Below are 26,944 nucleotides of genomic sequence, written 5' to 3'. Positions count from 1 at the left end.
ACCATGACATCAACACCACCCCTGTAACCATGACATCAACACCACCCCTGTAACCATGACAACATCAACACCACCCCTGTAACCATGACAACATCAACACCACCCCTGTAACCATGACAACATCAACACCACCCCTGTAACCATGACATCAACACCACCCCTGTAACCATGACAACATCAACAACACCCCTGTAACCACGACAACTTCAACACCACCCCTGTAACCACGACAACATCAACACCAACCCTGTAACCATGACAACATCAACACCACCACCCCTGTAACCATGACACCATCAACACCACCACCCCTGTAACCATGACAACATCAACACCACCACCCCTGTAACCATGACAACATCAACACCACCACCCCTGTAACCATGACAACATCAACACCACCACCCCTGTAACCACGACAACTTCAACCACCACCCCTGTAACCATGACAACATCAACACCACCCCTGTAACCATGACAACATCAACAACACCCCTGTAACCACGACAACTTCAACACCACCACCCCTGTAACCACGACAACTTCAACCACCACCCCTGTAACCATGACAACATCAACACCACCCCTGTAACCATGACAACATCAACAACACCCCTGTAACCACGACAACTTCAACACCACCCCTGTAACCACGACAACTTCAACACCACCCCTGTAACCATGACATCAACACCACCCCTGTAACCATGACAACATCAACACCACCCCTGTAACCATGACAACATCAACACCACCCCTGTAACCATGACAACATCAACACCACCCCTGTAACCATGACAACATCAACCACCACCCCTGTAACCATGACAACATCAACACCACCGCTGTTACCATGACAACATCAACACCACCCCTGTAACCATGACAACATCAACACCACCCCTGTAACCATGACAACATCAACACCACCACCCCTGTAACCATGACAACAACACCACCCCTGTAACCATGACAACATCAACACCACCACCCCTGTAACCATGACAACATCAACACCACCACCCCTGTAACCATGACAACATCAACACCACCACCCCTGTAACCGCGACAACTTCAACCACCACCCCTGTAACCATGACAACATCAACACCACCCCTGTAACCATGACAACATCAACAACACCCCTGTAACCACGACAGCTTCAACACCACCCCTGTAACCACGACAGCTTCAACACCACCCCTGTAACCATGACATCAACACCACCCCTGTAACCATGACATCAACACCACCCCTGTAACCACGACAACATCAACAACACCCCTGTAACCACGACAACTTAAACACCACCCCTGTAACCATGACTTCAACACCACCCCTGTAACCATGACATCAACACCACCCCTGTAACCATGACATCAACACCACCCCTGTAACCATGACATCAACACCACCCCTGTAACCATGACAACATCAACACCACCCCTGTAACCATGACAACATCAACAACACCCCTGTAACCACGACAACATCAACACCACCCCTGTAACCATGACATCAACACCACCCCTGTAACCATGACATCAACACCACCCCTGTAACCATGACAACATCAACACCACCCCTGTAACCATGACAACATCAACACCACCCCTGTAACCATGACAACATCAACAACACCTCTGTAACCACGACAACTTCAACAACACCCCTGTAACCATGACAACATCAACAACACCACCCCTGTAACCATGACAACATCAACACCACCACCCCTGTAACCATGACAACATCAACACCACCACCCCTGTAACCATGACAACATCAACAACACCACCCCTGTAACCATGACAACATCAACACCACCCCTGTAACCATGACAACATCAACAACACCACCCCTGTAACCATGACAACATCAACAACACCACCCCTGTAACCATGACAACATCAACAACACCACCCCTGTAACCATGACAACATCAACACCACCCCTGTAACCATGACAACATCAACACCACCCCTGTAACCATGACAACATCAACAACACCACCCCTGTAACCATGACAACATCAACAACACCACCCCTGTAACCATGACAACATCAACAACACCACCCCTGTAACCATGACAACATCAACACCACCCCTGTAACCATGACAACATCAACAACACCACCCCTGTAACCATGACAACATCAACAACACCCCTGTAACCATGACAACATCAACAACACCACCCCTGTAACCATGACAACATCAACAACACCCCTGTAACCATGACAACATCAACAACACCACCCCTGTAACCATGACAACAACAACACCACCCCTGTAACCACGACATCAACCACCAGCCCTTCATAAACGGTGTCTAAAGTCTCCTTCACTCTCGTCTCCTTCACTCTCGTCTCCTTCACTCTCGTCTCCTTCACTCTCGTCTCCTTCACTCTCGTCTCCTTCACTCTCGCCTCCTTCACTCTCGCCTCCTTCACTCGCGTCTCCTTCACTCTCGTCTCCTTCACTCTCGTCTCCTTCACTCTCGTCTCCTTCACTCTCGCCTCCTTCACTCTCGCCTCCTTCACTCGCGTCTCCTTCACTCTCGTCTCCTTCACTCTCGTCTCCTTCACTCTCGTCTCCTTCACTCGCGTCTCCTTCACTCTCGTCTCCTTCACTCTCGTCTCCTTCACTCTCGTCTCCTTCACTCTCGTCTCCTTCACTCTCGTCTCTCACCTTTGTCTTTCCCGGTGGAGATACATTTGAAGTGGACGATCCTCAGGTCCAGTCCTTCCTGGAGCCAGATTCTGTCCATGATCCGGATCATCTGCAGCGCCAGCATGTCCTGCCTCAGGTCCTCCCCTACCTACACACCACACACACAGTCATACAACACACACCACACACACAGTCATACAACACACACCACACACACAGTCATACAACACACACCACACACACAGTCATACAACACATACCACACACACAGTCATACAACACACACCACACACACAGTCATACAACACACAACCACACACACAGTCAAACACACACCACACACACAGTCATACAACACACACCACACACACAGTCATACAACACACACCACACACACAGTCATACAACACACACCACACACACAGTCATACAACACATACCACACACACAGTCATACAACACACACCACACACACAGTCATACAACACACAACCACACACAGTCAAACACACACCACACACAGTCATACAACACACACCACACACACAGTCATACAACACACAACCACACACACAGTCAAACACACACCACACACACAGTCATACAACACACACCACACACACAGTCATACAACACACACCACACACACAGTCATACAACACACAACCACACACACAGTCAAACACACACCACACACACAGTCATACAACACACACCACACACACAGTCATACAACACACACCACACACAGTCATACAACACACACCACACACACAGTCATACAACACACACCACACACACAGTCATACAACACACAACCACACACACAGTCAAACACACACCACACACACAGTCAAACACACACCAAACACACAGTCATACAACACACACCACACACACAGTCATACAACACACACCACACACAGTCATACAACACACAACACACAGTCATACAACACACACCACACACAGTCATACAACACACAACACACACAGTCATACAACACACAACCACACACACAGTCATACAACACACAACACACAGTCATACAACACACAACACACAGTCATACAACACACACAGTCATACAACACACAACACACACACAGTCATACAACACACAAACACACAGTCATACAACACACAACCACACACAGTCATACAACACACAACACACACAGTCATACAACACACACACAGTCATACAACACACACAGTCATACAACACACACAGTCATACAACACACACCACACACACAGTCATACAACACACATCACACACACAGTCATACAACACACAACCACACACACAGTCATACAACACACACAGTCATACAACACACACCACACACACAGTCATACAACACACAGCACACACACAGTCATACAACACACAACCACACACACAGTCAAACACACACCACACACACAGTCATACAACACACACCACACACACAGTCATACAACACACACCACACACACAGTCATACAACACACACCACACACAGTCAAACAACACACAACCACACACACAGTCATACAACACACACCACACACACAGTCATACAACACACAACCACACAGTCATACAACACACAACACACACCACACACAGTCATACAACACACAACCACACAGTCATACAACACACAACCACACACAGTCATAAAACACACACCACACACACAGTCATACAACACACAACCACACAGTCATACAACACACACCACACACACAGTCATACAACACACACACACCACACACAGTCATACAACACACACACACACCACACAGTCATACAACACACAACCACAAACAGTCATACAACACACACCACACACAGTCATACAACACACACCACACACACAGTCATACAACACACACACCACACACAGTCATACAACACACCGCACACACACACAGTCATACAACACACAACCACACAGTCATACAACACACAACAAACACACAGTCATACAACACACACCACACACACAGTCATACAACACACAACACACACACAGTCATACAACACACAGCACACACAGTCATACAACACACAGCACACACAGTCATACAACACACAACCACACACACAGTCATACAACACACACCACACACACAGTCATACAACACACAACACACACACAGTCATACAACACACAGCACACACAGTCATACAACACACAGCACACACAGTCATACAACACACAACAAACACACAGTCATACAACACACACCACACACACAGTCATACAACACACAACACACACACAGTCATACAACACACAGCACACACAGTCATACAACACACACACAGTCATACAACACACAACACACACAGTCATACAACACACAACACACACACAGTCACACCACACACACAGTCATACAACACACACCACACAGTCACACAACACACACCACACACACAATCATACAACACACACAGTCATACAACACACAACACACACACAGTCATACAACACACAACACACACAGTCATACAACACACACAGTCATACAACACACAACCACACACACACAGTCATACAACACACAACCACACACACACAGTCATACAACACACACCACACACACAGTCATACAACACACAACACACAGTCATACAACACACAAACACAGTCATACAACACACAACCACACAGTCATACAACACACAACACACACAGTCATACAACACACACACAGTCATACAACACACACAGTCATACAACACACACAGTCATACAACACACACCACACACACAGTCATACAACACACAGCACACACACAGTCATACAACACACGACCACACACAGTCATACAACACACAACCACACACATTTATACAACACACACCACACAGTCATACAACACACACACAGTCATACAACACACAACACACACAGTCATACAACACACAACACACACACAGTCACACCACACACACAGTCATACAACACACACCACACAGTCACACCACACACACCACACACACATGTATACAACACACACCACACACACACAATCATACAACACACACAGTCATACAACACACAACACACACAGTCATACAACACACAACACACACACAGTCATACAACACACACAGTCATACAACACACAACCACACACAGTCATACAACACACAACACACAGTCATACAACACAAAACACACAGTCATACAACACAAAACACACAGTCATACAACACACAACACACAGAGTCATACAACACACAACACACACACAGTCATACAACACACACCACACACACAGTCATACAACACACACCACACACACATTTATACAAGTACAAACGAAGGTTACGGATGTAACTTCGGTTCTATGAATCCTGGATCACCACCAGCTTAAGCACTGAATGATCATCTTATGCACATGCGCAGGTCGAGAATCTAATGACAACAAAGTCACCTGTGACCCCTCTGTGACCCCTCTGTGACCTCTCTGTGACCTCTCTGTGACCTCTCTGTGACCTCTCTGTGACCTCTCTGTGACCCACGTGAAGCTATATAGTCATGTGATACCGAGAGCTCAGTCCCTTTCCTTCTTGTGAGCAATGTGGATTACGAGGGACTGATCGGTTTTGGGCCAGTCGTGCGCAGCAGAAACTGCTGGTGGCATGATGCAATTGGAACATGAAAATAGAACCCTTGAGGTCTATGGAAGTGAACCACTGGTTCGAAGAGATTTCCTGCAACATCTTCGTGGAATGACAGGGTTTTTAAAAACATACTGAGACCTCGAAGGTCCAGAACTGGGCGTAGATGCTAGTCGTCTTTGGCACCAGGAAATACCGGGAGTAATAGCCCCCTGGATCTTGCAGTGGGTCCACAGGCACTATTGCCCCCTTATCCAGCAAAATGGATATCTCCTGGGTCAGTGCCAGGGCCATGGCCGGGTCGTGGATTACGGTCCACTTGACCAGGCCTGGTACAGGAGGCCGACGGCTGAACTGAAGGTGGTAACCCCGGGAGAGAGAACACAACACCCAGACGTCTGTGGTGTGCGGTGTCCGACCATCGGCGTCCTGGCTTCAGCGCTGCCCATCCTGGCCCCTGGGGGGCCTGGGAGAGGGCTGGATGTGCTGAGCAGAATAAGGTGGTCCCGAGACCGGAGTCCAGTCCGCCCCGTGGGCGCGTAGTGGTTGCATGGGACAGCGGGACAACGGACTGATTGCCAGATGCAGGGGGGCCGCCACGTTGAGGGGTCCGTCTGCGGAGACCGACCAACTGGCTCCTAGTCCGGCTCGCTTGTGCAGTGCGTTCCAACACCTCAAGCACTGCCGCACCAAAGGGATCTCCTGGGACAACTGGAACGCTCATTAACGTTCTCTTACACGGTTCCGTGAGGGGAGACTTGGCCAACCACACCTGTCGGCGAGCCTGCGTCAGAGTGGACAACACGCGACTGAGCTCCCTAGACATAGGAGCAAACGTGTGCAGAGACGCATCAAGCATTCCCTGTCTCGGTACATCCACATTCGACTTCTCCAGTGCAGTGGAAAGACCGAGCAACAGGTGGGAAAGGGAGTTCCCCGTCCTACCCATCCTCGCAGTGTATATACAGTGTATATACAGTGTATATACAGTGTATATACACTGTATATACAGTGTATATACAGTGTATACAGTGTATATACAGTGTATACAGTGTATATAGTTTCTCTTTGATGTGAATCCTTCAGTCAAATGTGTCTTTCAAATCTTTGTGTTTCACAAACTGTAAGAGCTTCAACACCAGATTCATGTTTATGTGGTCCATTTATTCAGCCTCTGGGCCCTCGGGCCCTCTCTCCTGGTGGCCCTCGGGCCCTCTCTCCTGGTGGCCCTCGGGCCCTCTCTCCTGGTGGCCCTCGGGCCCTCTCTCCTGGTGGCCCTCGGGCCCTCTCTCCTGGTGGCCCTCGGGCCCTCTCTCCTGGTGGCCCTCGGGCCCTCTCTCCTGGTGGCCCTCGGGCCCTCTCTCCTGGTGGCCCTCGGGCCCTCTCTCCTGGTGGATCTCTAAATGTTGAAGACATGTAAATGCTGGTCTGACCTTGAACATGACGTTGATCTCTTGTCCCAGAGGATCTGAGTTCACCAGAGCCAACTTCAGAGGAACAGCATTTGAGTTAAAGAACGAACACGCCTGAGAAACACAACACATTTATGAGACACACACACACAGAGACAACACACACACACACACACAGAGACAACACACACACACACACACACAGAGACAACACACACACACAGAGACAACACACACACACACACACACACAGAGACAACACACACACACAGAGACAACACACACACACACACACACGTGTAACTGAATCTGTGTCGTCCAGATCATGACTTGTCTGTTTCTGACCTACTGTTTGTGCAGCGTTTATGTCCACAGTGGACTCTAAATGCTAACGCTAGTGCTAACCCTAAGGCTAATGCTAAGGCTGACGCTAATGCTAGTTCTAACGATAAGGCTAAAGCTACATTCACACCGCGGCGGCCGAATCGCGCCAGACACAGAAGTTAGAGCCGGTACATTTGAAGACAAACGCTGACGACGTGAGTCGTCTGCACATGCTCAGAGGAGGAGAGTCGTCCTGCACATGCTCAGTGGAGGAGAGTCGTCCTGCACATGCTCAGTGGAGGAGAGTCGTCCTGCACATGCTCAGTGGAGGAGAGTCGTCTGCACATGCTCAGTGGAGGAGAGTCGTCCTGCACATGCTCAGAGGAGGAGAGTCGTCTGCACATGCTCAGTGGAGGAGAGTCGTCCTGCACATGCTCAGTGGAGGAGAGTCGTCCTGCACATGCTCAGTGGAGGAGAGTCGTCTGCACATGCTCAGTGGAGGAGAGTCGTCCTGCACATGCTCAGTGGAGGAGAGTCGTCCTGCACATGCTCAGTGGAGGAGAGTCGTCCTGCACATGCTCAGTGGAGGAGAGTCGTCCTGCACATGCTCAGTGGAGGAGAGTCGTCCTGCACATGCTCAGTGGAGGAGAGTCGTCCTGCACATGCTCAGTGGAGGAGAGTCGTCTGCACATGCTCAGAGGAGGAGAGTCGTCCTGCACATGCTCAGTGGAGGAGAGTCGTCTGCACATGCTCAGAGGAGGAGAGTCGTCCTGCACATGCTCAGAGGAGGAGAGTCGTCCTGCACATGCTCAGAGGAGGAGAGTCGTCTGCACATGCTCAGTGGAGGAGAGTCGTCTGCACATGCTCAGTGGAGGAGAGTCGTCTGCACATGCTCAGTGGAGGAGAGTCGTCCTGCACATGCTCAGTGGAGGAGAGTCGTCTGCACATGCTCAGTGGAGGAGAGTCGTCTGCACATGCTCAGTGGAGGAGTTGTGCTGTGCTGCTTTTCTCGTGGTGTAAATGGAGTTTAATGTTGGATCATGGCTTTGGTTTATTATCTTTGGTTTGTTAAGTCCATAAGTGGAGGTGACGGGCCCCTGATGGGCCCCTGATGGGCCCCTGATGGGCCCGTCTGGGACCTGCAGATACTTCAGAGCTGAGCAGAGTTTAGTCAGTATCATTATTGCTCCAAGAGCTGCGTCTAAAGGATTTTTTTTCATCTTGTGGGTTTGTTTTGGGTCTTTTTCCGGGTCGTGCAGCAGGTCAGCTCTGATTGGCTGCTGCGCCGCCTCAGGCGCCTCCTACGCGCTCAGAGCGTCAAGAGTGTACGAAAACAAAGGAATCTCACGGCTAAGGCTAAATATGTTTGTACCTTGATGTTGAGTTCTTTGGCCACTAAACTGGGGCTCAGAGGAAGTCTGCAGCTGCTTCGCTCAAACAGGTTCTGCACGTTCTCCAGACCCTCCTGCAGCGCCACCTACAGGACACACAACGTCATGAGAGCTACTGCAGCGCCACCTACAGGACACACAACGTCATGAGAGCTACTGTAGCTCCACCTACAGGACACACAACGTCATGAGAGCTACTGTAGCTCCACCTACAGGACACACAACGTCATGAGAGCTACTGTAGCTCCACCTACAGGACACACAACGTCATGAGAGCTACTGCAGCTCCACCTACAGGACACACAACGTCATGAGAGCTACTGCAGCGCCACCTACAGGACACACAACGTCATGAGAGCTACTGCAGCGCCACCTACAGGACACACAACGTCATGAGAGCTACTGCAGCGCCACCTACAGGACACACAACGTCATGAGAGCTACTGCAGCGCCACCTACAGGACACACAACGTCATGAGAGCTACTGTAGCTCCACCTACAGGACACACAACGTCATGAGAGCTACTGCAGCTCCACCTACAGGACACACAACGTCATGAGAGCTACTGCAGCTCCACCTACAGGACACACAACGTCATGAGAGCTACTGCAGCTCCACCTACAGGACACACAACGTCATGAGAGCTACTGTAGCTCCACCTACAGGACACACAACGTCATGAGAGCTACTGTAGCACCACCTACAGGACACACAACGTCATGAGAGCTACTGTAGCTCCACCTACAGGACACACAACGTCATGAGAGCTACTGTAGCTCCACCTACAGGACACACAACGTCATGAGAGCTACTGTAGCTCCACCTACAGGACACACAACGTCATGAGAGCTACTGTAGCTCCACCTACAGGACACACAACGTCATGAGAGCTACTGCAGCTCCACCTACAGGACACACAACGTCATGAGAGCTACTGTAGCTCCACCTACAGGACACACAACGTCATGAGAGCTACTGCAGCGCCACCTACAGGACACACAACGTCATGAGAGCTACTGCAGCTCCACCTACAGGACACACAACGTCATGAGAGCTACTGTAGCTCCACCTACAGGACACACAACGTCATGAGAGCTACTGTAGCTCCACCTACAGGACACACAACGTCATGAGAGCTACTGTAGCACCACCTACAGGACACACAACGTCATGAGAGCTACTGCAGCGCCACCTACAGGACACACAACGTCATGAGAGCTACTGTAGCACCACCTACAGGACACACAACGTCATGAGAGCTACTGTAGCTCCACCTACAGGACACACAACGTCATGAGAGCTACTGTAGCTCCACCTACAGGACACACAACGTCATGAGAGCTACTGTAGCTCCACCTACAGGACACACAACGTCATGAGAGCTACTGTAGCTCCACCTACAGGACACACAACGTCATGAGAGCTACTGTAGCTCCACCTACAGGACACACAACGTCATGAGAGCTACTGCAGCTCCACCTACAGGACACACAACGTCATGAGAGCTACTGTAGCTCCACCTACAGGACACACAACGTCATGAGAGCTACTGTAGCTCCACCTACAGGACACACAACGTCATGAGAGCTACTGTAGCTCCACCTACAGGACACACAACGTCATGAGAGAACATTTACAGACACATTTTCCTCACGTGTCTGTTGGATCCCGTCGCCGCCTTCACCCTCTCGGCCACAGCTCCCAGCAGAGTTACGAGTCGGCTCTGCTTGTCCAGCTCGCCCCTCAGTCTGGAGCCGCACAGACACAGCAGAGCGCCCAGGACTCGCTCGTAGCGCCACCCCCAGGCCGCGTCCTGCACTGCGTCCTTCAGCAGCCTGACAACACAAGAATGAAAGTCTAAATATATGTAGTAGTAGTCTAAATACATGCAGTAGTAGTCTAAATACATGCAGTAGTAGTCTAAATACATGCAGTAGTAGTCTAAATACATGCAGTAGTCTAAATACATGCAGTAGTAGTCTAAATACATGCAGTAGTAGTCTAAATACATGCAGTAGTAGTCTAAATACATGCAGTAGTAGTCTAAATACATGCAGTAGTAGTTTAAATACATGCAGTAGTAGTCTAAATACATGCAGTAGTAGTCTAAATACATGCAGTAGTAGTCTAAATACATGCAGTAGTAGTCTAAATACATGCAGTAGTAGTCTAACTACATGCAGTAGTAGTTTAAATACATGCAGTAGTAGTCTAAATACATGCAGTAGTAGTTTAAATACATGCAGTAGTAGTCTAAATACATGCAGTAGTAGTTTAAATACATGCAGTAGTAGTCTAAATACATGCAGTAGTAGTCTAATTACATGCAGTAGTAGTCTAAATACATGCAGTAGTAGTCTAAATACATGCAGTAGTAGTCTAAATACATGCAGTAGTAGTCTAAATACATGCAGTAGTAGTCTAAATACATGCAGTAGTAGTCTAAATACATGCAGTAGTAGTTTAAATACATGCAGTAGTAGTCTAAATACATGCAGTAGTAGTTTAAATACATGCAGTAGTAGTCTAAATACATGCAGTACTAGTCTAAATACATGCAGTAGTAGTCTAAATACATGCAGTAGTAGTCTAAATACATGCAGTAGTAGTCTAAATACATGCAGTAGTAGTTTAAATACATGCAGTAGTAGTCTAAATACATGCAGTAGTAGTCTAAATACATGCAGTAGTAGTCTAAATACATGCAGTAGTAGTCTAAATACATGCAGTAGTAGTCTAAATACATGCAGTAGTAGTCTAAATACATGCAGTAGTAGTTTAAATACATGCAGGAGTAGTCTAAATACATGCAGTAGTAGTCTAAATACATGCAGTAGTAGTCTAAATACATGCAGTAGTCTAAATACATGCAGTAGTAGTCTAAATACATGCAGTAGTAGTCTAAATACATGCAGTAGTCTAAATACATGCAGTAGTAGTCTAAATACATGCAGTAGTAGTTTAAATACATGCAGTAGTAGTCTAAATACATGCAGTAGTAGTCTAAATACATGCAGTAGTAGTCTAAATACATGCAGTAGTAGTTTAAATACATGCAGTAGTAGTCTAAATACATGCAGTAGTAGTCTAAATACATGCAGCAGTAGTCTAAATACATGCAGTAGTAGTCTAAATACATGCAGTAGTAGTCTAAATACATGCAGTAGTAGTCTAAATACATGCAGTAGTAGTTTAAATACATGCAGTAGTCTAAATATGTGCAGTTGCAGTACTCATACTCACCAGTAGAGGTAGTGTGCGACGCTGATGTTGCCCAGTGCTCTGGACAGAAGCAGCAGGACCAGAGCGTTCTTCAGGCCACACTCGAACTTCAGCGCCTGAAACGCACGTGTCACTCTGTTATGACAGCTTTATGTTCACGCCACGCCACGCCACACCACACCACGCCACGCCACGCCACGCCACGCCACGCCACACCACACCACGCCACGCCACGCCACGCCACACCACACCACACCACACCACGCCACGCCACGCCACACCACACCGTTCACACCACACCACACCACACCACGCCACACCACACCACACCGTTCACACCACACCACACCACGCCACGCCACGCCACGCCACACCACACCGTTCACACCACACCACACCACGCCACGCCACGCCACGCCACACCACACCGTTCACACCACACCACACCACGCCACGCCACGCCACGCCACGCCACGCCACACCGTTCACACCACACCACGCCACACCACACCACACCACGCCACGCCACACCGTTCACACCACACCACGCCACGCCACGCCACGCCACACCACACCGTTCACACCACACCACGCCACGCCACACCACGCCACGCCACGCCACACCACACCGTTCACACCACACCACGCCACGCCACGCCACACCACACCGTTCACACCACACCACGCCACGCCACGCCACACCACACCACACCACGCCACACCGTTCACACCACACCACGCCACACCACACCACGCCACACCACACCACGCCACGCCACACCGTTCACACCACACCACGCCACGCCACACCGTTCACACCACACCACGCCACACCACACCGTTCACACCACACCACGCCACACCACACCACGCCACGCCACGCCACACCGTTCACACCACGCCACACCGTTCACACCACACCACGCCACACCACGCCACGCCACACCACGCCACGCCACAACACACCACGCCACACCACGCCATGCCACACCACACCACGCCACACCACACCACGCCACGCCACACCGTTCACACCACACCACGCCACACCACACCACGCCACACCGTTCACACCACACCACGCCACACCACACCACGCCACACCGTTCACACCACACCACGCCACACCACACCACGCCACACCACACCACACCACGCCACACCACACCACGCCACGCCACGCCACACCGTTCACACCACACCACGCCACACCACACCACACCACGCCACACCACACCGTTCACACCACACCACACCACACCACGCACCACCACGCCACGCCGTTCACACCACACCACGCCACACCACGCACCACCACACCACACCACGCCACACCACGCCACAACACACCACGCCACACCGTTCACACCACACCACGCCACACCACACCACGCCACACCACGCCACGCCACAACACAACACACCACGCCACACCACGCCATGCCACACCACACCACGCCACACCACGCCACGCCACGCCACGCCACGCACCACCGTTCACACCATGCACCACCACGCACCACCACACCACGCACCACCACACCACACCACGCCACACCACGCCCCACCGTTCACACCACGCACCACCACGCACCACCACACCACGCACCACCACACCACACCACGCACCACCACACCACGCCACGCCACGCCACACCGTTCACACCACGCCACACCACGCACCACCACACCACACCACACCACGCACCACCACACCACACCACACCACGCACCACCACACCACGCACCACCACACCACACCACGCACCACCACGCACCACCACACCACACACCACCACACCACACCACACCACGCACCACCACGCACCACCACACCACACCACACCACACCACGCACCACCACACCACGCACCAACACACCACGCACCACCACGCACCACCACACCACACCACACCACACCACGCACCACCACACCACATCACGCACCACCACACCACGCACCACCACACCACGCACCACCACGCACCACCACGCACCACCACACCACACCACGCACCACCACGCACCACCACACCACACACCACCACACCACACCACGCACCACCACGCACCACCACACCACGCACCACACCACGCACCACCACACCACGCACCACCACACCACGCACCACCACGCACCACCACACCACACCACACCACGCACCACCACACCACGCACCACCACACCACGCACCACCACGCACCACCACGCACCACCACACCACACCACACCACGCACCACCACGCACCACCACACCACACCACAGCGTTCACGCTACGCTACGCCACACCACACCACCACGCACCACACACCACCACACACCACCACACCACGCACCACCACACCACGCACCACACACCACCACACACCACCCCACACCACACCACACCACACCACACCACACCACACCACACCACACCACAGCGTTCACGCTACGCTACGCCACACCACGCACCACCACACCACGCACCACCACACCACGCACCACACCACACAGTTCACACCACACCACACCACGCACCACCACACCACACCACACCACGCACCACCACACCACGCACCACCACACCACGCACCACCACGCACCACCACGCACCACCACGCACCACCACACCACACACCACCACACCACACCACGCACCACCACGCACCACCACACCACACCACGCACCACACCACGCACCACCACACCACGCACCACCACACCACGCACCACCACGCACCACCACACCACACCACACCACGCACCACCACACCACACCACACCACGCACCACCACACCACGCACCACCACACCACGCACCACCACGCACCACCACGCACCACCACCACACCACACCGTTCACACCACACCACACCACGCACCACCACGCACCACCACACCACACCACGCACCACCACACCACACCACGCACCACCACACCACCACACCACAGCGTTCACGCTACGCTACGCCACACCACACCACCACGCACCACACACCACCACACACCACCACACCACGCACCACCACACCACGCACCACCACGCACACCACACCACACCACACCACCACACCACGCCACACCACGCCACACCACACCACACCACACCACACCACAGCGTTCACGCTACGCTACGCCACACCACACACCACCACGCACCACACACCACACCACACAGTTCACACCACACCACACCACGCACCACCACGCACCACCACACCACACCACACCACGCACCACCACACCACACACCACCACGCCACACCACACCACGCACCACCACGCACCACCACACACCACCACCACACCACGCACCACCACGCACCACCACACACCACCACCACGCACCACACCACCACACCACACCACACCACACCACGCACCACCACGCACCACCACACCACGCACCACCACGCACCACCACGCACCACCACGCACCACCACACCACACCACACCACAGCGTTCACGCTACGCTACGCCACACCACACACCACCACACCACCACACCACACCACACCACACCACGCACCACCACGCACCACCACACCACGCCACACACCACACACCACCACGCACCACCACACCACACCACGCACCACCACACCACACCACACCACACCACACCACACCACGCACCACCACACCACACCACACCACACACCACCACACCACACCACGCACGCCGAACGCTTTTTCAATGTTTTTGGGAAAATACTGGTGAAGGACAAAGTCGACGACGGAGACAACATAAAACACTTCTTTGTGAGCAGCACTGACCTGCACCAACTGAGGGAGGTAGTCAGACAGCTCGTCATCGCTGCTCTGCTGGATCCAGGACACGGCCACAGTTCTGACCTCAGAGTCTGCAAACCTGACCACAGGAAGTACACGACACACGTTACACCTGACCACAGGAAGTACACGACACACGTCACACCTGACCACAGGAAGTACACGACACACGTTACACCTGACCACAGGAAGTACACGACACACGTTACATCTGACCACAGGAAGTACACGACACACGTCACACCTGACCACAGGAAGTACACGACACACGTCACACCTGACCACAGGAAGTACACGACACACGTTACACCTGACCACAGGAAGTACACGACACACGTTACATCTGACCACAGGAAGTACACGACACACGTTACACCTGACCACAGGAGGTACACGACACACGTTACACCTGACCACAGGAAGTACACGACACACGTTACACCTGACCACAGGAAGTACATGACACACGTTACACCTGACCACAGGAAGTACACGACACACGTCACACCTGACCACAGGAAGTACACGACACACGTTACACCTGACCACAGGAAGTACACGACACACGTCACACCTGACCACAGGAAGTACACGACACACGTTACACCTGACCACAGGAAGTACACGACACACGTTACACCTGACCACAGGAAGTACACGACACACGTCACACCTGACCACAGGAAGTACATGACACACGTTACACCTGACCACAGGAAGTACACGACACACGTTACACCTGACCACAGGAAGTACACGACACACGTTACACCTGACCACAGGAAGTACACGACACACGTTACACCTGACCACAGGAAGTACACGACACACGTTACACCTGACCACAGGAAGTACACGACACACGTTACACCTGACCACAGGAAGTACACGACACACGTCACACCTGACCACAGGAAGTACATGACACACGTTACACCTGACCACAGGAAGTACACGACACACGTTACACCTGACCACAGGAAGTACACGACACACGTCACACCTGACCACAGGAAGTACATGACACACGTTACACCTGACCACAGGAAGTACACGACACACGTTACACCTGACCACAGGAAGTACACGACACACGTCACACCTGACCACAGGAAGTACATGACACACGTTACACCTGACCACAGGAAGTACATGACACACGTTACACCTGACCACAGGAAGTACACGACACACGTCACACCTGACCACAGGAAGTACACGACACACGTTACACCTGACCACAGGAAGTACACGACACACGTTACACCTGACCACAGGAAGTACACGACACACGTCACACCTGACCACAGGAAGTACACGACACACGTTACACCTGACCACAGGAGGTACACGACACACGTTACACCTGACCACAGGAAGTACACGACACACGTTACACCTGACCACAGGAAGTACACGACACACGTCACACCTGACCACAGGAAGTACACGACACACGTTACACCTGACCACAGGAAGTACACGACACACGTTACACCTGACCACAGGAAGTACACGACACACTTTACGCCTGACCACAGGAAGTACACGACACACGTTACACCTGACCACAGGAAGTACACGACACACGTTACACCTGACCACAGGAAGTACACGACACACGTCACACCTGACCACAGGAAGTACACGACACACGTTACACCTGACCACAGGAGGTACACGACACACGTTACACCTGACCACAGGAAGTACACGACACACGTTACACCTGACCACAGGAAGTACACGACACACGTTACACCTGACCACAGGAGGTACACGACACACGTCACACCTGACCACAGGAAGTACACGACACACGTTACACCTGACCACAGGAAGTACACGACACACGTTACACCTGACCACAGGAAGTACACGACACACGTTACACCTGACCACAGGAAGTACACGACACACGTCACACCTGACCACAGGAAGTACACGACACACGTTACACCTGACCACAGGAAGTACACGACACACGTCACACCTGACCACAGGAAGTACACGACACACGTTACACCTGACCACAGGAAGTACACGACACACGTCACACCTGACCACAGGAAGTACACGACACACGTTACACCTGACCACAGGAAGTACACGACACACGTCACACCTGACCACAGGAAGTACACGACACACGTTACACCTGACCACAGGAGGTACACGACACACGTCACACCTGACCACAGGAAGTACACGACACACGTTACACCTGACCACAGGAAGTACACGACACACGTCACACCTGACCACAGGAAGTACACGACACACGTTACACCTGACCACAGGAAGTACACGACACACGTTACACCTGACCACAGGAAGTACACGACACACGTCACACCTGACCACAGGAAGTACACGACACACGTTACACCTGACCACAGGAAGTACACGACACACGTCACACCTGACCACAGGAAGTACACGACACACGTTACACCTGACCACAGGAGGTACACGACACACGTCACACCTGACCACAGGAAGTACACGACACACGTTACACCTGACCACAGGAAGTACACGACACACGTTACACCTGACCACAGGAAGTACACGACACACGTTACACCTGACCACAGGAAGTACACGTCACACGTCACACCTGACCACAGGAGGTACACGACACACGTTACACCTGACCACAGGAAGTACACGACACACGTCACACCTGACCACAGGAAGTACACGACACACGTCACACCTGACCACAGGAAGTACACGACACACGTCACACCTGACCACAGGAAGTACACGACACACGTTACACCTGACCACAGGAAGTACATGACACACGTTACACCTGACCACAGGAAGTACACGACACACGTCACACCTGACCACAGGAAGTACACGACACACGTTACACCTGACCACAGGAAGTACACGACACACGTTACACCTGACCACAGGAAGTACACGACACACGTTACACCTGACCACAGGAAGTACACGACACACGTCACACCTGACCACAGGAAGTACATGACACACGTTACACCTGACCACAGGAAGTACATGACACACGTTACACCTGACCACAGGAAGTACACGACACACGTCACACCTGACCACAGGAAGTACACAACACACCTGATCACAGGAAGTACACGACACACTTTACGCCTGACCACAGGAAGTACACGACACACGTTACACGGCAACACAAAAGAGAGTTGTAAAGACGAGCACGTCCCTAATGTCTCCTCCTGATCTGAGCCACTCAGAGACGTTTAGTCATTACAAGTTTGTGTGGTAGTTAAACGCAGCTAAAAGGGACAAAAATGTGACAACAATGTGACAAAAAAACGTCGGCCGTTGCTAACGCTTTTGCTAACGCTGTGGTTTCTCTGGTACCTGGAGTCGAGCAGTTCGAGGGCGGCCACAGGGGGCAGTGGAGAGCAGCTCTTCAGGAGACTGTGGATCAGAGGAAGACTGGCCCAGTCCCAGCAGGGGGCGCTGCTCAGCACTTTGGGCAGAGACAGAGGCTGGAGCTTCAGACAGTGAAGACGCTGGTCCCAGAGAAGCTGCATGTCCGACCGCTTCAGCCTGAGAGACAGAGAGGTAAAGCCTGATGCCCTCCCAGTGTGGGGGAGGGTTCTCATTCCTTTGTTCGTGCGTATCGGTTCTCGTCCGCGCGTCTCGGTTCTCGTCCGCGCGTCTCGGTTCTCGTCCGCGCGTCTCGGTTCTCGTCCGCGCGTCTCGGTGTTCTCGTCCGCGCGTCTCGGTGTTCTCGTCCGCGCGTCTCGGTTCTCGTCCGCGCGTCTCGGTTCTCGTCCGCGCGTCTCGGTTCTCGCCCGCGCGTCTCGGTTCTCGCCCGCGCGTCTCGGTTCTCGCCCGCGCGTCTCGGTTCTCGCCCGCGCGTCTCGGTTCTCGCCCGCGCGTCTCGGTTCTCGCCCGCGCGTCTCGGTTCTCGTTCGCGCGTCTCGGTTCTCGTTCGCGCGTCTCGGTTCTCGTTCGACCGTCTCGGTTCTCGTTCGACCGTCTCGGTTCGCGTTCGACCGTCTCGGTTCGCGTTCGACCGTCTCGGTTCGCGTTCGACCGTCTCGGTTCTCGTCCGACCGTCTCGGTTCTCGTCCGACCGTCTCGGTTCTCGTCCGACCGTCTCGGTTCTCGTTCGACCGTCTCAGTTCTCGTTCGACCGTCTCAGTTCTCTCTCGTTGGTGCGTCTCAGTTCTCGTGCGTCTCAGTTCTCACCCGTAGTTGGAGGCCCGGCTGCAGATGCGCTCCAGTTTGCGTCTCAGATCTGGGTCGAGTTCCTCCAGGTTCTGCAGGTCCAGAGGAGCAGAGTCTTTGGGCCGGACGTAAAGCACTTCAGACGAGGGGAAGTCCAGCTGAAACACACAAACACAGTTACAAGCATCTGCAGCAGGGGGCGCCTGTGTGTGTGTGTGTGTGTGAGAGAGTGTGTCTGTGTGCGAGTGTGAGTGTGTGTGTGTGTGTGTTTGTGTGAGTGAGTGAGTGAGCGTGTGTGTGTGAATTGTGTGTGTGAAGTGTGTGTGTGAATTGTGTGTGTGAAGTGTGTGTGTGTCACCTGCAGGACGATCCTCTCGTTGTGAACTCTCCTGTTGGATCCTGGAGCTTGAGATGAAGTCCACAGAGACAAGAGTCTGCTGCCGCTCACCAGCGCCCTGCAGGACGGGAGGGGAATTACAGCTATTATTCATGTTTTAGAGCCACTGAAGCCAGGTCATGAGGTCATATGAGGTCATGAGGTCATATGAGGTCATATGAGGTCATATGAGGTCATATGAGGTCATGTGGTCATATGAGGTTATATGAGGTCATATGAGGTCATGTGAGGTCATGAGGTTATGAGGTCATATAAGGTTATATGAGGTCATATGAGGTCATGTGGTCATATGAGGTTATGAGGTCATTAAGTGGTCATGTGAGGTCATGAGGTTATATGAGGTCATATAAGGTTATATGAGGTCATATGAGGTTATATGAGGTCATCAGGTTATGAGGTTATGTGAGGTCATGAGGTCATAAGGTCATATGAGGTCATGTGGTCATATGAGGTTATATGAGTTCAAATGAGGTTATATTAGATCATATGTGGTCATGTGAGGTCATGAGGTTATGAGGTCATATTAGGTTCAGGTCATATGAGGTTATCAGGTCATATGAGGTTATCAGGTCATATGAGGTTATATGAGGTTATGAGGTCATATGAGGTTATGAGGTCATATGAGGTCATATGAGGTGATGAGGTCATATGAGGTCATGAGGTCATATGAGGTCATGAGGTCATATGAGGTGATATGAGGTGATATGAGGTGATGAGGTCATGTGAGGTCATGAAGTGATACGAGGTGATACGATGTGATGAGGTCAAATGAGGTCATATGAGGTCATGAGGTCATGAGTGGATGAAGTGCGTGGGATAAGCTCTGACCCTCTGAAGTCGAACAGCGGCAGAGACACTTTCCCGAGCTGCTCTGGAGGAGTCCTGGGCCGGTTTGAGTCTGGAGAACCAGAGGTCGTCTGGTTCAAGACTCCAAACAGTGTAATACTCAGGATAGACTCTAGAGGGAGCACGGCCACTGCCATCGGGAAGAGGATTCTGAAAGTATAAAGAGAAAGAATTAGTCCTGGTTTAGTCCTGGTTTAGTCCTGGTTTAGTCCTGGTTTAGTCCTGGTTAGTCCTGGTTAGTCCTGGTTAGTCCTGGTTAGTCCTGGTTAGTACTCACGGCTCGTCCCACTTGGCGTGGTAGAAGAAGCTCCTGTAAGTTCCCACTCGTTTGGACTGAACGGGTTTGAAGAGGTTTTTCCCGTTGTGAGTCAAAGAACACATCACGAAATACTTCTCAAAACTGTAACACACCGAAACACATCCGTTAGTTCAGAACTCCACAAACTCACCTCAACGCGTCCCAGAGGGTCTCAACGCGTCCCAGAGGGTCTCAACGCGTCCCAGAGGGTCTCAACGCGTCCCAGAGGGTTTAACTTGTGTTTTGATGACTCTGCATCAGTTTAAGGCTGGGAACATAATGTCTGGTCTGTTTCAAATGTTTGTTCATGTTATGAAAACAGTTCATCTTTTCAGTTTTACAAATTTGTCAATTGGTCAAATTTAGAGCGAGAAGTCTGAGGATCAAGATCAACTCTAGATGAAACTTGTCTTCACACGCTGCAGTGAAACATCTACATGACCCTCTGGTCCACACTGATGCTCTGATAGAACATCTACATGACCCTCTGGTCCACACTGTGATGCTCTGATAGAACATCTACATGACCCTCTGGTCCACACTGATGCTCTGATAGAACATCTACATGACCCTCTGGTCCACACTGATGCTCTGATAGAACATCTACATGACCCTCTGGTCCACACTGATGCTCTGATAGAACATCTACATGACCCTCTGGTCCACACTGATGCTCTGATAGAACATCTACATGACCCTCTGGTCCACACTGTGATGCTCTGATAGAACATCTACATGACCCTCTGGTCCACACTGTGATGCTCTGATAGAACATCTACATGACCCTCTGGTCCACACTGTGATGCTCTGATAGAACATCTACATGACCCTCTGGTCCACACTGATGCTCTGATAGAACATCTACATGACCCTCTGGTCCACACTGATGCTCTGATTGAACATCTACATGACCCTCTGGTCCACACTGTGATGCTCTGATAGAACATCTACATGACCCTCTGGTCCACACTGATGCTCTGATTGAACATCTACATGACCCTCTGGTCCACACTGTGATGCTCTGATAGAACATCTACATGACCCTCTGGTCCACACTGTGATGCTCTGATAGAACATCTACATGACCCTCTGGTCCACACTGATGCTCTGATAGAACATCTACATGACCCTCTGGTCCACACTGATGCTCTGATAGAACATCTACATGACCCTCTGGTCCACACTGATGCTCTGATAGAACATCTACATGACCCTCTGGTCCACACTGATGCTCTGATAGAACATCTACATGACCCTCTGGTCCACACTGTGATGCTCTGATAGAACATCTACATGACCCTCTGGTCCACACTGTGATGCTCTGATAGAACATCTACATGACCCTCTGGTCCACACTGATGCTCTGATAGAACATCTACATGACCCTCTGGTCCACACTGATGCTCTGATAGAACATCTACATGACCCTCTGGTCCACACTGATGCTCTGATAGAACATCTACATGACCCTCTGGTCCACACTGATGCTCTGATAGAACATCTACATGACCCTCTGGTCCACACTGTGATGCTCTGATAGAACATCTACATGACCCTCTGGTCCACACTGTGATGCTCTGATAGAACATCTACATGACCCTCTGGTCCACACTGTGATGCTCTGATAGAACATCTACATGACCCTCTGGTCCACACTGTGATGCTCTGATTGAACATCTACATGACCCTCTGGTCCACACTGATGCTCTGATAGAACATCTACATGACCCTCTGGTCCACACTGTGATGCTCTGATAGAACATCTACATGACCCTCTGGTCCACACTGTGATGCTCTGATAGAACATCTACATGACCCTCTGGTCCACACTGTGATGCTCTGATAGAACATCTACATGACCCTCTGGTCCACACTGTGATGCTCTGATAGAACATCTACATGACCCTCTGGTCCACACTGTGATGCTCTGATAGAACATCTACATGACCCTCTGGTCCACACTGTGATGCTCTGATAGAACATCTACATGACCCTCTGGTCCACACTGACATTACCTGCTGACCCACGAGTGTGGAAGCCCGTGCAGAGTGGACAGACTGAACTGGAGGTGCTCGGTCACTCCTGAGGCTTCTCTGGACGGCGCCCCCGTGAGGTCAGCAGCGGCGTCCCTGTCCCTGGCCACAGGAGACAGCTCCCCCTGCTGTTCATGTGCAGCAGTGCAGGAGGAGACACAGGTGTGGGAGGGGCAGCAGAAGGAGCGCAGGTAAAGTTTGACCACGTCGTACACGGCCTGAGTGAGAGCGGAGACGCCGTCCTCCACCGGACAAGGGTCACCTAAGACGAGAGGGACCAGAGATGAGAGGGACCAGAGACGAGAGGGACCAGAGACGAGAGGGACCAGAGACGAGAGGGACCAGAGACGAGAGGGACCAGAGACGAGAGGGACCAGAGACGAGAGGGACCAGAGACGAGAGGGACCAGAGACAAGAGGGACCAGAGACGAGAGGGACAGAGACGAGAGGGACCAGAGACGAGAGGGACCAGAGACGAGAGGGACCAGAGACAAGAGGGACCAGAGACGAGAAGGACCAGAGACAAGAGGGACCAGAGACGAGAGGGACCAGAGACGAGAAGGACCAGAGACAAGAGGGACCAGAGACGAGAGGGACAGAGACGAGAGGGACCAGAGACGAGAGGGACCAGAGACGAGAGGGACCAGAGACGAGAAGGACAGAGACGAGAGGGACCAGAGACGAGAGGATTTGGATCAGACTTCTGCAGAAGACAGTTGTGTCTGTGACGTCTCTTTTAGAACTCTCTCTTCAGTTTCACTTGTGTCAAACATGAAGTGTTCAGTGTCAGCAGCTCCGAGCAGCAGCTCTGAGCAGCAGCTCCGAGCAGCAGCTCCGAGCAGCAGCTCCGAGCAGCAGCTCTGAGCAGCTCCGAGCAGCAGCTCTGAGCAGCTCCGAGCAGCAGCTCTGAGCAGCTCCGAGCAGCAGCTCCGAGCAGCTCCGAGCAGCAGCTCCGAGCAGCTCCGAGCAGCAGCTCCGAGCAGCAGCTCCGAGCTCCTGCTCAGAGCAGGAGCTGCAGAGTGAGCGGCTCTTCTGGAGGAGACGCAGAGAGACATGTCTCACCGTTTGAGGAGTGAGCTGGAGATCCCATCTGGAAGACAAACACATCATGAACATGCGGGTCACTTCAGTGCAGCTGTGGTCAGTGCTGCTGTGGTCAGTGCTGCTGTGGTCAGTGCAGCTGTGGTCAGTGCAGCTGTGGTCAGTGCTGTGGTCAGTGCTGCTGTGGTCAGTGCAGCTGTGGTCAGTGCAGCTGTGGTCAGTGCTGTGGTCAGTGCTGCTGTGGTCAGTGCAGCTGTGGTCAGTGCAGCTGTGGTCAGTGCTGTGGTCAGTGCTGTGGTCAGTGCTGTGGTCAGTGCTGCTGTGGTCAGTGCTGCTGTGGTCAGTGCAGCTGTGGTCAGTGCTGTGGTCAGTGCTGTGGTCAGTGCTGCTGTGGTCAGTGCAGCTGTGGTCAGTGCTGTGGTCAGTGCTGTGGTCAGTGCTGCTGTGGTCAGTGCAGCTGTGGTCAGTGCTGCTGTGGTCAGTGCTGCTGTGGTCAGTGCAGCTGTGGTCAGTGCAGCTCTCGTACCTTTGGAGACCTGGTGCGGGGCAGGTTGACCGAGTGTTGCAGTCTCTTCACAGCTTCAGTCACAGCTGAAGGTTCCACCTCGTCCAGAGCACAGAGCAGGTTCTTGACCGTCTGCACCAGGCGCCCCACCGTTTTGTACTGACCACTCTGCAAAGAACAGAACACATGCCACAAACTCCAGAGGTCCAGAGGTCCAGAGGGTCAGAGGACCAGAGGATAAGAGGACCAGAGGGTCAGAAGTCCAGAGGTCCAGAGGGTCAGAGGTCCAGAGGGTCAGAGGACCAGAGGATAAGAGGACCAGAGGATAAGAGGACCAGAGGGTCAGAGGTCCAGAGGGTCAGAGGTCCAGAGGGTCAGAGGTCCAGAGGGTCAGAGGGTCAGAGGACCAGAGGGTCAGAGGTCCAGAGGGTCAGAGGGTCAGAGGTCCAGAGGGTCAGAGGGTCAGAGGGTCAGAGGGTCAGAGGACCAGAGGGTCAGAGGTCCAGAGGGTCAGAGGGTCAGAGGTCCAGAGGGTCAGAGGACCAGAGGATAAGAGGACCAGAGGGTCAGAGGGTCAGAGGACCAGAGGGTCAGAGGTCCAGAGGGTCAGAGGACCAGAGGATAAGAGGACCAGAGGGTCAGAGGACCAGAGGGTCAGAAGTCCAGAGGTCCAGAGGGTCAGAGGACCAGAGGGTCAGAGGACCAGAGGGTCAGAGGGTCAGAGGGTCAGAGGACCAGAGGGTCAGAGGACCAGAGGGTCAGAGGACCAGAGGGTCAGAAGTCCAGAGGTCCAGAGGGTCAGAGGACTAGAGGGTCAGAGGTCCAGAGGGTCAGAGGACCAGAGGGTCAGAAGTCCAGAGGTCCAGAGGGTCAGAGGACCAGAGGATAAGAGGACCAGAGGGTCAGAAGTCCAGAGGTCCAGAGGGTCAGAGGACTAGAGGGTCAGAGGTCCAGAGGGTCAGAGGGTCAGAGGTCCAGAGGGTCATAGGGTCAGAGGGTCATAGGGTCATAGGGTCAGAGGGTCATAGGGTCATAGGGAGGGTGTGAGTGTCACACAGAGTCAGGTGTAGGACCTGCACTGACCTGCTCCTGCAGACAGAGGGCGACCTGGCTGTGATAACCCTCCAGATAATCCACCAGACTCTGTCTGAAGAAGAACACACGTCATCACCTTCTGTCCCGCCCCAGACACCTGCTTCTGTC

At 52.4% G+C, this 26,944-nt stretch overlaps 1 protein-coding gene across 1 annotated transcript in view; it reads right to left on the bottom strand.

Moving 5' to 3' along the window:
• Window positions 1-26,944, bottom strand: part of pik3c2a (phosphatidylinositol-4-phosphate 3-kinase, catalytic subunit type 2 alpha) — a 91,156-nt gene that overhangs the window by 47,688 nt on the left and 16,524 nt on the right. Inside the window, exons 7-21 of the mRNA XM_072434469.1 lie at window positions 26,825-26,888; window positions 25,763-25,909; window positions 25,258-25,285; window positions 24,178-24,457; window positions 22,142-22,264; window positions 21,847-22,014; window positions 20,980-21,076; window positions 20,643-20,779; window positions 19,803-19,994; window positions 16,416-16,509; window positions 12,673-12,767; window positions 11,084-11,264; window positions 9,410-9,514; window positions 7,735-7,827; window positions 2,693-2,822 (exon numbers count right to left, since the gene is read on the bottom strand). Coding sequence (XP_072290570.1) covers window positions 2,693-2,822; window positions 7,735-7,827; window positions 9,410-9,514; window positions 11,084-11,264; window positions 12,673-12,767; window positions 16,416-16,509; window positions 19,803-19,994; window positions 20,643-20,779; window positions 20,980-21,076; window positions 21,847-22,014; window positions 22,142-22,264; window positions 24,178-24,457; window positions 25,258-25,285; window positions 25,763-25,909; window positions 26,825-26,888 — 1,934 coding nt within the window. The remainder of the gene's footprint in view (window positions 1-2,692; window positions 2,823-7,734; window positions 7,828-9,409; window positions 9,515-11,083; window positions 11,265-12,672; window positions 12,768-16,415; window positions 16,510-19,802; window positions 19,995-20,642; window positions 20,780-20,979; window positions 21,077-21,846; window positions 22,015-22,141; window positions 22,265-24,177; window positions 24,458-25,257; window positions 25,286-25,762; window positions 25,910-26,824; window positions 26,889-26,944) is intronic.

Source organism: Eucyclogobius newberryi, unplaced genomic scaffold (assembly GCF_026437365.1).
Source record: "Eucyclogobius newberryi isolate DKJ021-1_F unplaced genomic scaffold, fEucNew1.0.hap1 SCAF_7, whole genome shotgun sequence".
In the NCBI taxonomy this organism is placed as follows: Eukaryota; Metazoa; Chordata; class Actinopteri; order Gobiiformes; family Gobiidae; genus Eucyclogobius; species Eucyclogobius newberryi.
Note: the sequence above shows the minus strand (reverse complement) of the source record. Positions and strands in the feature narration are given on the sequence as shown.